This window comes from Mobula birostris, chromosome 27 (genome assembly GCF_030028105.1).
Source record: "Mobula birostris isolate sMobBir1 chromosome 27, sMobBir1.hap1, whole genome shotgun sequence".
NCBI lineage: Eukaryota > Metazoa > Chordata > Chondrichthyes > Myliobatiformes > Myliobatidae > Mobula > Mobula birostris.
The window spans coordinates 5844275-5858850 of NC_092396.1; the positions used below are offsets into that span (position 1 = coordinate 5844275).

At 43.9% G+C, this 14576-nt stretch overlaps 1 protein-coding gene across 13 annotated transcripts in view; it reads right to left on the reverse strand.

Annotated features, from left to right (window-relative positions):
• samd11 (sterile alpha motif domain containing 11) overlaps nt 1-14576 on the reverse strand; it is a 324620-nt gene that overhangs the window by 155725 nt on the left and 154319 nt on the right. For all 13 annotated transcript variants that reach the window (XM_072244904.1, XM_072244903.1, XM_072244902.1 and 10 more), the window contains one exon: nt 4154-4278. In XM_072244904.1, coding sequence (XP_072101005.1) covers nt 4154-4278 — 125 coding nt within the window. The remainder of the gene's footprint in view (nt 1-4153; nt 4279-14576) is intronic.

Genomic DNA, 14576 nt, shown 5'->3' on the forward strand with positions numbered 1-14576 from the left:
GCTGTAGGTAATGTGTTTTGCACCTTGGCCCAAGATGAACATTGTTTTGTTTGGCTATATTCATGTCTGGTTAAATGACAATTAAACTTGAACGTGAACTTGGCCACTGGGTGCATGGTACGTGACAGGAAAGTTACAGATGCTTGGGGATGGGTGTTAAGTGTACCCTTGCTAACAATGCCCACACCAGTGAACAAAACACAAATGGATATTATCACTTTAAAGTTAACCACCAGATTCCAGAAAGCTGCCAGTACAGAGCTGGTAACATCATGAAGGATCCCACCCACCCTGCTCATGGTCTATTTGTCCCACTCCCATCAGGGAGGAGGCTACTTAGCATCAATGGCAGGACCTCCAGACTCAAAAACAGCTTCTTTCCCCAAGCCGTAGAGCTGATGAATACCTCCACCCACTAACCCACCTCAGTCACCACCGCTTTATCATTTCCTGTCAGAGTTACCTTATGTACAGACACCCCTGTGCCCAGCGTCACTTTATGGACATATAAACAATCTATATATATATAAATTATCTTATGTATTTATATTTATTGTTTTTTATTATTGTGTTCTTTATCTTATAGTGGGTTTTTTTGTGCTGCTTTGGATCCAAAGTAACAATTATTTTGTCCTCCTTTACTCTTGTGTACTGGAAATGGCATTAAACAATCTCCAATCTTGGAACATCAAACACAGACCATCAAACTAAACACATGAAAATGGGTCAACGTCTCCATTTGCAGGGCATTCAAAAGGAACCGTAGACATGCTTCAGAGAGCTGAGAAACTGAGCAAAATCACAAGGCTACAAAGAACGGTCTCACCTTCGCCAAATGAACAGCGCAAACCAGATTGGTTTGTGTGGTATTAAATAGCCCTGGCCCATTATCAGCTCTTGCACTTTAAAAACTCTCCTGCATAGGTTTCTTCCTGAACTGCACAAATCTGTCATCCTTGGATATGACAGGCAATCAATCATGATCAACTGTTCACTGTGCATTCAACCTCTGTGTTACACGATGCTGCCTGGCGCTGGGAGAGCGATGCTCTGCTCTGAGAGCACGGAGGTCTGTTTGAACTGATCAGCCGCCTCCGATGCAGGAATGCATTGTGGCACACTCATGTTGTGCCACGTGTGCATGGAGGACAGTCTGTCCACATAGAAATACACACGTTCTTGCCCACACATTCTTTCACTGATCTCACCATTTCTTCCCCAACCTCAGCCACTTCACTTGCTCACCCAGTAAGTCATGGAACTCTAGAGCACAGAAACAGACCCTTCAGCCCATCTAGTCTGTGCCGAACAGTTATTCTGCCTAGTCCTACTGACCCACCACACCTCCACATAGCACATAGCCCTCCATACCCCTCCCGTCTATGTACTTAACCAAATCGAACCCACATCCTCCACTCCCACTTGCAAATCATTCCATACTCTCACCACCCTCTGAGTAAGAAGTCTCTCCCTCTAGTTCCCCTTAAATGTTCACCTTTCACCCTTAACTCATGACCTCTAAGGCTAGTCTCAGCCAACCTCAGGGTAATTACAAGCAGCCTTTACCCTTCATAATTTTGTACACCTTGATCAAATTGTTTATTTATTTACTTACTGAGATACAGAGAGCTGCACCTCCCAGCAATAGTCTAATCACAGGACCATTTACAACGACCAATTAACCTACTAACTGGTACATCTTTGGACTGTGGGAGGAAACTGGAGCACCCAGAGGAAACCCATGTGGTCACAGGGAGAACATACAAATACCGTACAGGCAGCGCCGGGAATTGAACCCAAGTCGCTGTTACTTTAAGGCATTGTGCTAACTGCTACACTACCATGCTGCCCCTGCATTTTCCTATGCTCCAAAAAATAAAGTCCAAACCAATTCAACCTTTCTCTCTTCAAGAATAAGCCACAAGACCTTACCAAAAATTGGTATTCATTGTTTTGTTTTGAGCTAGTCAGAATGAATAAATAGCTTTAACTTTAAAATCACATAATTTACAAATACCTTAAGAAGCCTCGCCTAGCCAGAATAAAATGTTTCACTTTGTTCAATTTATATAAATGACGTACGTAAAAATAAATCATCCCACTCGATTAATTACATTTTATGGAATGCAGAGATAATATATGAGAATGATGGAGGTCTATTAGAGATACTACTTTGTGCAGCAGAATCACAGGCCCTTCAGCCCATCTAGTCCATGCCAAACTGTTATTCTGCCTAGTCTCATTGACCAGCACCTGTAATTTAGCCCTCCATACCCAACCTTCAAACCTGCACCCATCACTTCCTCCGGCAACTTATTCCACACTCCCAGGTCCACTTGAGTGAAACAGTTCCCCCTAAGGTTCCCCTTAAATATTTCACCTTTCACCCTTAACCTAACTCCTTATTTATTGCTATTTTGTGCAATTTTGATTGGGGCGAGCTGGCTGTGTGGCCTGGAGTCAGCAAACACCACAGCGCTAGATTGAACTGAACTGAACATTCGTAGACTGTTCAATGACCCAGTGGTTAGGTGTTTCGTACTCTGTGTTTTTCACTCAGTTATTGGCATTTGTGCGATTTGTACTTTTTTTGGGCGTTGGATGTTTGTATGATTTCTCTGAACGTGTTTCATGGTGTTTCTTTGTTTTGTGGCTGTCTGTGGGAAGATGAATCTCAGGGTTGTATACTGCATGCACACTTTGATAATAAATGCACTTTGAATCTTTGAACCTATGACCTCTAGTTCTGGTCTCACCCAACCTCAGAGGAAAAAGCCTGTTTGCAAGTACCCTATCTATACTGCTCATAATTTTGTATACCTCTATCAAATCTCCCGTCTTTACTCTACACCCGAGGGAATAAAGTCCCAGTTTATGCAATCTTTCCCTAGAATTCAGGTCCTCAAGTTCCGACAACATCCGTGAAAATTTTTCTCAGTACTCTGTCAAACTTATTGATATCTTTCTTAGGTAGATGACCAAATCTATACACAATACTCCAAATTTGGCCCGACCAACATTTTATACAACTTCAGTATAATATCCCAACTCCTGTAGCCATCGCCCTGATTTACGAAGGCTACTGTGCTAAAAGCTCTCTTTACGACCCTATCTACCTGTTTTCAAGGGAAGTGCTTCTACCTGCTCACCAAAGAGCAGGGAGTGATATTCTTTCTCAACTACATCTACACACAATGCAGTGCAAGCTCAAACTTCAAAGTAAATTTATTTATCACGTGTACATTGAAACACACGCAGCATGCCCACAATGCTGGGCAGAGCAATACAGAACACATGTAACAAAACAACCACAGCAAAACAAGCCCCGTTCCTCCCCCCCTTGCACCCACACACATTCACTGTTCTCTAACCTCAGCACAGGCAGTTTTCTTCAGTCTCTAGTGGATTCGGGCTCAAACCAAGAAGCAGAGACTTAAACTCTGACCAACGTTCCCTCTAAATTTTTTTTACATCTGCATCTGCATAGACCAACCATTGCTCTGAGCAGGAATTTTTTTTATATATATAACACGGCCTGAAAAGTTCGCCACACTTTAAATTTTTTTTTGCAATATGCATACTATGAATATTTAGAGTCAAAATGGAAAAATCACATACTTTTGATTTTATTTATTAATTGAAGGATGTAATGAAATACAGTACAACACAGAAAGTCTTACACATCTTGTAAACTTTTTCTCACCAGTCTTTATTCCAGCTGCGTGGCAACAAAAACTATGTGCATGGGAGTATTTCAGTTACTGCGTGGCCACAAGTCCATGCAGTTTAAAGGGAACAGTGACTTCGACCCGTCCTCTAATTCCCCCCACATCCCCGTCCCTAAAACCCTAAGCTGACCCCTAACTCCCCTTGCTGTCCCCAAAACCAGCCGTACAAACCTTAAAAAAGAAACAACTAAATCTGAACCGTGATCTCACCAGAGGTCACAGATCGGCGCCATCTTGAATCTTGGCAATCTCAAACTAATCAGTAAGGGTGGCAGAAGAAGAGAGAGAAGGGAGGACTGAAGATGTACAAAATCCTCACACTGTTCCTCATTATTAAACTAGCAACCATCCATCTCCACTTCCTCCCGTTGCCATGGACACTCAAGACCAGAGGCGACGGGCTTCCGTGATCTTCGCAAGCTTACCTGCCTGCCCTGGGAGCAAGTCCACACCGTTTCTCTTTATCTCATTCCGATTCTGGCTCTCTGGCATAACGAGCTGACGACTCTGATGCAGGTTGGAAATGATGGTTGAGAGATCGCTTTCTCGGCTGCAGGAGAAAACCAGAATTAAATTAGCAAATCAGCCTATTCACTCAGGAACCCTCCCACTCCCTGTGCTGTCAAGTTCAAAAGAGATTTTAATGCCTGTGATTCTCAGATTATCAGCTTGCAATGAAATGGAATTCTCTTTGACTAGTCCTTTAAACCCACGACGGTACAAACACTGTTTACACATTACAAACATAAAGCAGAGCATTTGGCACTCAGTGACCACTTTATTAGGTACACCTGTACCCCTGCTCATTATGCAAATATCTAATCAGCCAATCATGTGGCAGCAACTCAATGCATAAAAGCACGCAGACGCGGTCAAGAGGTTCAGTTCAAACATCAGAATGAGGAAGAAATGTGATCGAAGTGACTTTGACTGTGGAATGATTGCTGGTGCGAGACGGGGTGGTTTGAGAGACTGCTGATCTCCTGGGGGTTTCCACACACAACAATCTCCAGAATTGACAGAGAATGGCATGAAAACTAAGTAACATCCAGTGAGTGGCAGTTTTATTTCACGATATAGCACGGAATAGGCCCTTGTGACCCTTTGAGGTGCACCACGCCAGAAGAACCTGATAACCCCAATTTGACCCTAACTTAATCACAGGACAATTTACAATGACCAATTAACCTACTTGATACATCTTTGAACTGTGAGAGGAAACTGGAGCACCCGGGGAAACCCATGCATTCCATGGGGAAGGCGTACAAAGACTCCTTACACAATAACACCAGAAATGAACTTCAGACTCCAGTTCCCCAAGTTGTAATATCTTCGTGCTAACCGCTACTCTACCGTGGCGCCCAGTTCTGTGACTGAAAGCGCCTTGTTAGTGAGAGAGGGAGAGGTCAGAGGAGAAATGCCAGACTGGCTCAAGCTGACAGGAAGGCAACAGTAACTCAAATAACCACACGTTACAACAGTGCAGAAGAGCATCTCTGAACACACAACGCATCGAACCTTGAAGTGGATGGGCTACAGCAGCAGAAGACCACGAACATACACTCAGTGGCCACTCTATTAGGTAACCCCTAAGGTGTGTTCTTTCTGAACAAAGCATAGCCTAACTATTACTAACCAGGGGTTCCCAGCCTGGGGTTCACAGACCCCTCAGTTAACGGTAGGGGTCCATGGCATAAAAAAGGTTGGGAACTCCTGCACTAACAAAATGCATGTGGAAGATATTTTGGAACCGGCATAACCGACCTAACCTGTATCTATCACACATTCCAGTAGGTGCTCCTAACTGGTCCAACAATTTAAATTGTGGGCATCACACACCCCTTCCTAGAGGACCACAACCTTGCTGTAGGGTTTGGAGGCTTGCGTGCCTCAGTGCCCCAGAGAGCTACGTTGGCTGGAGTCAGGGCTTTATGCTTTTGTTCTTCATAGGGTCACCCATGCCAGAGGTCAAAGGGTAGAGGGCAAACTAAAAATGGGCTATCAGTCCTCCAGGTTAAGGGGTTCAGCTCAGGGCTAACAACCCTGACTGGTCAAAAAACAATTGTTATGGAAACAGCAAAGAAGAATCCTTTCATACAGACAGAGATGGAGGACCTTCATTGCTGTCCTAAATGCCAGTGGCATAACAGGCAGTAAGTATCTCACACCCACAATTAGCAATTCCACTCCCCCCCCCCCCGCCCCATCAAAACAACCCCTGCTCTCACTGGAGGAGAGCTTTAATCTACTGTCTATGTCTGCTAATCAGATAAGTTTTTGTGTCAGGAAGAAGCCAGACATGAGGCACGTTTTAAGTATCGTCTGTCTGTGGATTTGTAGCACACACAATTTGCCAGACAACACGGCTTCACTCAAACACGCCGTCTGTCTTACGGGAGAAAACAGACTGCCTCGTACACCAGCCACAAATCCGTCTCCCAATCAGGATGTCTGTGCGTGTAAACATCCATTAATTCCATAAAGTATCTTAAGAAAGAAAAAAAAGTGGATTGAAGGAATTTCTGTGCAGATTCACACATTGAGCAATTTCGTTTCTTATCTCTCCTGAGCTGGCATGTTACATGCGTTTTAAGAAGTTTAAGTGATTATTTCAAAAGGAGTTATTAATCATTCCTAATTACATTAATCAATAACTAGACACTGGCATAAGAAACGGGCCGTTCTGATTCTGACAAGAATCCATGAACACTACCTCACTGCTTATCTTTAGACATTCATTATTATAATTAATAGAATATCTTATGCACTGATACCACAAAACAACAAATTTTACGGCACATGTCGGAGGTAATAAACCTGATTCTGATATTTTAGACCACAAGACCATGAGATAAAGGAGCAGAATTAGGTCATTTGACTCATTGTGTCTGCTCCGCCATTTTATCATGGCTGATACACTTTTCCTCTCAGCCCCAGTCTCCTGCCTTCTCTCCGTATCCCTTCGTGCCCTGACCAATCAAGAATCTATCAATCTCTGCTTTAAATATACATGAAGACTTGGCCTCCACAGCTGCTTGTGGCAACGAATTCCACAGATTCACCACTCTCAGGCTAAAGAACTTCCTCATCATCTCTGTTCTAAAAGGACAACCCTCTATTCTGAGACTGTGTCCTCTTGTCTTAGACTCTCCCACCACAAGAAACATCCTCTCCACATCCACTCTATCAAGGCCTTTCACTATTCACAAACAACAGGAATTCTGCAGATGCTGGAAATTCAAGCAACACACATCAAAGTTGCTGGTGAACGCAGCAGGCCAGGCAGCATCTGTAGGAAGAGGTGCAGTCGACGTTTCAGGCCGAGACCCTTCGTCAGGACTGACTGAAGGAAGAGTGAGTAAGGGATTTGAAAGTTGGAGGGGGAGGTGGAGATCCAAAATGATAGGAGAAGACAGGAGGGGGAGGGATAGAGCCAAGAGCTGGACAGGTGATAGGCAAAAGGGGATACGAGAGGATCATGGGACAGGAGGTCCGGGAAGAAAGACAAGGGGTGGGGGGGGGGGGACCCAGAGGATGGGCAAGAGGTATGTTCAGAGGGACAGAGGGAGTAAAAGGAGAGTGAGAGAAAGAATGTGTGCATAAAAATAAGTAACAGATGGGGTACGAGGGGGAGGTGGGACCTTAGCGGAAGTTAGAGAAGTCGATGTTCATGCCATCAGGTTGGAGGCTACCCAGACGGAATATAAGGTGTTGTTGGCTACCCAGACAGAATATAAGGAATATAAGAGACCCGACGCAGACTGGGAGACCGCTTTGCTGAACATCTACGCTCTGTCCGCCAGAGAAAGCAGGATCTCCCAGTGGCCACACATTTTAATTCCACATCCCATTCCCATTCTGACATGTCTATCCACGGCCTCCTCTACTGTAAAGATGAAGCCACACTCAGGTTGGAGGAACAACACCTTATATTCCATCTGGGTAGCCTCCAACCTGATGGCATGAACATCGACTTCTCTAACTTCTGCTAAGGCCTCACCTCCCCCTCGTACCCCATCTGTTACTTATTTTTATGCACTCATTCTTTCTTTCACTCTCCTTTTTCTCCCTCTGTCCCTCTGAATATACCTCTTGCCCATCCTCTGCGTTCCCCACCACCCCCTTGCCTTTCTTCCCGGACCTCCTGTCCCATGATCCTCTTGTATCCCCTTTTCCCTATCACCTGTCCAGCTCTTGGCTCCATCCTTCCCCCTCCTGTCTTCTCCTGTCATTTTGGATCTCCCCCTCCCCCTCCAACTTTCAAATCCCTTACTCACTTTTCCTTCAGTTAGTCCTGACGAAGGGTCTCGGCCTGAAACGTCGACTGCACCTCTTCCTAGAGATGCTGCCTGGCCTGCTGCGTTCACCAGCAACTTTCATGTGTGTTGCTTTCACTATTCAATAGGTTTCAATGAGGTTACCCGTCATTCTTCTGAATTCCAGTGAGTACAGGCCCAGAGCCATCAACGTTCTTCATATGACAAGCTATTCAATCCTGGAATCATTTTTGTGAACCTCCTTTGAAACTTCTGCAATTTCAGCACATCCTTTTTAAGATAAGGAGACCAAAACTGCTCACAATACTCCAAGTGAGACCACACCAGTGCCTTATAAACTCTCAACATTATAACTTCTTCAGCCACTTCCACTGGCTATCTCTTTATCACCCTTCACTACCGGGTTACCGACTGGGCCAGGAACCCATGAGCACCACTTCACTATTTTGCTCTCTCTTTGTACTGTTTTTACATATATTTTTTATTTTTATTTTAATATTTTATTTATTTAGAGATACAACTCAGAATAGACCCTTCTGCCCCTTCGAGTCAGACTGCCAGCAACCCCAAATGTAACCCTAAAATAGTCATGGGAAAACTTACAAACATACTAACCAGTATGTGGGAGAATATATTTAAAGTAGAGGTTGATAGCTTCTCGATTACTAAGGGTGTCAAAGGTTACGGGAGAGAAGGCAGGAGATTGGGGTTGAGAAGGATAATAGATGGGCCATGATGGAATGACAGAGCAGACTCGATGGGTCAAATGGCTTAATTCTGCTCCTATGTCTTACGGTCTTATCAAAAGATTGAAAATGTTGCAGAAGAGTAAAGCTGGTTGGGTATAGTTCAGTATAGTTACAGAAACTTTACCTCTGCCTCCTCTCCCATCTTCACTGATCAACCTGCAGTTTAACTATAATCAGATTCTAACTCAATGCCATAAAGTCACAGTGCACAGCAAAAGGCCGGCCAGCCCTGCTGGTCCATACCAAACAAGGTGCCCCATCCAAGCTAGTTTGCCCATGTTTAGCCCAGCCCCTCACCGACATTTAACGATGCCCCACAGAAAAACATCCTATCTGGAAGTGTCACACATCAAAGTTGCTGGTGAACATAGCAGGCCGGGCAGCATCTCTAGGAAGAGGTACAGTCGACGTTTCGGGCCGAGACCCTCCGTCAGGACTAACTGAAAGAAGAGCTAGTAAGAGATTTGAAAGTTGGAGGGGGAGGGGGAGATCCGAAATGATAGGAGAAGACAGGAGGGGGAGGGATGAAGCCAAGAGCTGGACAGGTGATTGGCAAAAGGAATATGAGAGGATCATGGGACAGGAGGCCCAGGGGGAGGGGGGGAAAAGCCCAGAGGATGGGCAAGGGGTATAGTGAGAGGGACAGAGGGAGAAAAAGGAGAGAGAGAAAAAGAATGTGTGTATATAAATAAATAACAGACAGGGTATGAGGGGGAGGTGGGGCATTAGCGGAAGTTTGAGAAGTCAGCGTTCATGCCATCGGGTTGGAGGCTACCCAGATGGAATATAAGGTGTCTGGAAGTGTAATGGCTTGGTACTGCAACTGCTCTACACATGACCACAAGAAACTGCAGAGAGTTGTGGGCACAGCTCAACACATCACAGAAACCAGCCTCCCCTCCAAGGACTCTGTACACATCTGGGCCAGTAAACAGCTGGGCCACTGGCACTGGATTTCGTCTGCTTATATTTTCTCCATTTATGAACATTGGATACTGAGTGATAATAACAGTAAATACTGTTTGTAGTTTAGCACCTCCATGAATATTTATTTCTCACTTGTCTTTTTAAAATATTAATAATTTTTGAATTGGTTTTCTAAAATCATTTATTTCAATGTCTCTCTGTTATTCTTTTAATAACAGCAAACAATGATTATTGGTAAATAAGCCGCAGAATTCATCCTTTGTCCTTAAGAAAGGACATAATTATTGTTCCTAATTCATTAATTAGTGATAATCTTTGCTCAAAATCACCAGGGCATGCGAGAGAAATTTTTAGAAGATTATCGACAATTTGTGCACACTCCCTCAAAAAGGTTTCTCACCCTGGTTTAGGTTGTCTGCTGTGATAAGAATAAGTGTTCAGAACCTCCACAATTCAAATTTTTATTTATTTTTTAGCACTATGTTTTTACACTGATACCTTGGCGTCATCATTTCAGAGGAAATGTCCTGAATCCAACACATAAGCATCATTACAAAGGAAGCACGGCAGCGCCTCCAGGTTCTTAGACGCTTGAGCAGATTCAGCATGCGATCTAAGACTTAGGCAAACTTCTATAGCTGCACAATGGAGCGTATATGACTGGTTGCATTATCGCCTGGTATGGAAACACCAATGCCCAAGAATGAAAAATACTTCAGGACAAAGCCCTCTCCACCAATGAGCACATCGACAAGGAGTGCTACCACAAGAACACAGCATCCATCATCAAGGACTCCCATGCCCTCTTCTCACTGCTACCATTGTGCAGAAGATACAGAAGTCTTAGCTCCCACACGACCAGGTTCAGAAACAGTCATTACCCTTCAACCATTACACTCCCGAACTGGCATGAATCACTTCACTCAGCTCTGAACTGATTCTACAACCTCTGGACTCACTTTTCAGGACTCTACAACTCATGTTCTCAATATTATTTGTGTATGTATGTTTATATGTTTTTAAATATTTGCCTTCTTTTACACATTGGCTGTTTGTAAATATTTGTGTGTCGTCTTTCTTTGAAATTATTTGTTCTATTGTGAATGCTTGCAAGAAAATAAATCTGAAGGTAGTATATTGTGACATACACACTTTGAGTAAAGTTTCTGAATGAAAATGAAGGGCATTTGATAACCAGAATTTACTGCAAACAACATACAATCAGTGGCTGCTTTATTAGGTACATCTGTACACCTGCTTGTAAATACAAATATCTAATCAGCCAATCATGTGGTACCAACTCAATGCATAAGAGCACACAGACATGGTCAAGAGGTTCAGTTGTTTTTCAGACCAAACATCAGAATGGGGAAGAAATGTGATCTTTGACCATGTTGGAGTCAGATGGGGTGGTTTGAGTATCTCAGAAACTGCTGACCTCCTGGGAAATTTACTCACAGCAGCCTCTAGAGTTTACAGATAATGGTGCAAAATGCAAAAAAAAACATCCAGTGTGTGGCTATTCTATTGGTGAGGAAGCCTTTTTAATGAGAGGGGTCAGAGGAGAATGGCCAGACTGGTTCAAGCTGACAGGAAGGTGACAGTAACTCGAGTAACAACACATTACGACAGTGGTGTGCAGCAGAGCATCTCTGAAAACACAGCACATCAAACCTTGAAGTGGATGGGCTACTGCAGCAGAAGACACACCAGCTTCCACTCCTGTACCTAATCAAATGGCCACTGACTGTATACTTGCACTGGGAAAGTGACTTTGAATCTGCCAGTCTTATCAGCAGGGATTTTATTTTACCATGAATTTTCTTTATCCTCTGTCCCTCTGCATCATCCATCTCAGTGATGTGGTTCCAAGCTGTCAAAGCATATTTGAATAGCGCAGTGCCATTTTTAAAACCATAAGATCATTTTTATCCCCTGAAATAGCCTAATAATTTCAAATACCAGATTAGTGCAGATTAGATTAAGATGCATAACTGGGAATGACAATCAAAAGAGATTCTGGCTTGCAGTTCTTTGTTCGGTTGGGAAACAAGCTATAAGAATACTGAGATCCCTACCACCAACTCTTCATCATGTATGAAGTGCCAGTCGCATTATACTCTTTACTTTTTAAACTTTGATCGTATATGCACGTTATTATTTGTGATAAAGGGCGGTACTGTAGCATAGTGGTTAGCACAACTCTTTACAGTACTAGCAACCAGGGTTCAATTCCCGCTGCTGCCTGTAAAGGGTTTGCCTCAAAGTGGAGAGGGCGACCTTTTAGAACAGAGGTAAAGGGGAACTTCTTTAGCCAGAGAGAAACGAAGCTGTGGAATGCTCTGCCACAGACTGCGGTGGAGGCCAAGTCCGTGAGTATATTTAAGGCGGAAGTTGATCGTTTCCTGATTGGTGAAGGCATCAAAGGATATTGCGAGAAGTCAGGTGCATGGGGTTGCGTGGGATCCGGGATCAGCCATGATGGAATAGTGCAGCAGACTCGATGGGTTGAAATGGTCTGAAGACGTACTGATTGGTTGGTTGACTGGTGATTGTAAATTGTCCCGTGATTAGGCCAGGGTTAAATCGTAGGTTGCTGGGCCCACGCCACACTGCGTGTCAATAAATAAATAAATACATCTTACCTTATGTGTTGTGCGTGAGTTATATGTACTGTGTTGTGCACCTTGGTCCGGAGGAACATTGTTTCCTTTGGTGGTATATGTGTACATGGTTGCATGACAATAAACTGAACTTGAATATAAAACTTGCTATTGCTACAAACTTAATTATATTACAAAACACATCACTCCACCCTTCCACAGTGACCCACAGAGAGAAAAACACACACACAGCATTCTTCGTTTGGTATTATCTCACAGTCTACAACGGAGAGGTATTAAGTCAATAACCAAAACTGGAAAATAGAAAATACTAATTCTTTAAAAATATCTGCAGATGCTGGAAATCAAGAAGATAAACAGATTCTGCTGGAAAGACTCTGCAGGTCCTGCAGCCTCTGTGGAAGAAGAGATTTTCTGATGAAGAGTCTGTCACCTGCAATACTGACATCCTCCCTTCCTTCTTCTTCAATTCCCCACACAGGTCTCTTATCTCTTCTCTTCACTTGCCTATCACCTCCCCCTGCTGCCTCTCCTCCTTCCCTTTCTCCCATGGTCCACGCTCCTTTCCTAACAGTTTCCCACTTCTCCAGCCCTTTACCTTTCCCACATCACCTCCCAGCTTCTTTCTTCATTCACTCCTCCCCCACCCACCTGGTCTCACCTATCACCCTCCCCCACTGTCTTAACCTGACTTCTTCCACCTTCCTTTCCAGTCCCAATGAAAGGTCTCAGCACGAAACGTCAAATGTTCATTCCTCGCTGTAGAAGCTGCCCGATCTGCTGCGTTCCTCTAGCACAGGAGTTCCCAACCTGGGGTCGATGAACACCTTGTTTAATGGTATTGGTCCATGGCATGAAAAGGGTTGGGAACGCCTGCTCTAGCATTTTGTGTGTATTCAACTAAGTGTTTTTTTTCTCCTGTCTGGGTGTGAATTTTGTTGAGTTTCTTCTGTGGATTCGCAACTGCTGAAAGATCACAGTATCAATTTCATCCTTGGAAGTTAACAATACCCACTGTGTCTACACTTCTGACCAGCGATGAAGGAGTTAAGAAAAGCTCTCAGAAGAAAAGTGCCCAGCCAGAAGCGTCATTATTGGCAATCAGCAGAGGGACAGGCATTTCAAGGTAATGTTCCAGTCTTTACATGCCGTTTTGCAGGCACTCATTAATTATATACAGGATCTTCTTTTATCAAGCCAAAGAAAGCTACTGGAGACCTGCCATTAACAAGATAATACAATCTCATTTTCAGTCTCTGAGATACAGCACTCTGCCAAGTATTAGGGTCCTTGATTGCTCGAGAAATACTTCACGAAAAGTCAAAATAGGAACTATTTTCTATACATAAGATATCCAGGCAGAAATTATCAAATGCACAGGAGTACACTTAGTGACACTTTACCAGGAGCCTCCTGTACCTAATGAAGTTTCCACTAAGTGTACGCTCATGGTCTTCTGCTGCTGTAGCCCATCCACTTCGAGATTCAAGTGGTGTGCATTCAGAGATGCTCTCCTGCACACCACGTGGTTATTTGAGTTGCTGCCGTCCTCCTATCAGTGTTAATATTTCAGAGGAACCCTCCTGGGACCAGCAAGGAAGTGCAATTACAGAGAAAGCACAGCAGTGCCTCTGCTTCCTTAGAGGTTTGCGAAGAATCGGCGTGACATCTAAAACTTTGGCACACTTCTACAGATATGTGGTGGAGACTATAATGAATGGTCGCATCTCAGCCTGGTATGGGAAAACCAATGGCCTTGAACGGAAAATCCCCCAAAAAGTAGTGGACACGGCCCAATCCGTTACGGGTAAAGCCCTCTCCAAAACTGAGCACATCAACATGGAGCGCTGTCTCGGGAAAGCGGCATCCATCATCAGGGACCCCTACCACCCAGGCCATGCTCTCTTCTCGATGCTGCCATCGGGCAGGAGATACAGGAGCCTCAGCACTCACACCACCAGGTTCAGAAACAGTTATTATCCTTCAACCATCAGGCTCTTGAACCAAAGGGGATAACTTCACTCGCCCCATCACTGTTCCCGCAACCTATGGGCTCACTTTCAAGGATTCTTCATCTCATATACTTATTTATTTATAATAATAGTTATCATATTTTTCTCTCTTTTCTACTTGCACAGTTTGATGTCTTTTGCACAACAGTTGTCCATCCTGTTGGGTGCAGTCTTTCATTAATTCTGTTGTGTTTCTTGGATGCACCGTGTATGCCCGCAAGAAAACGAATCTCAGAGCTGTACATGGAGACATATACGT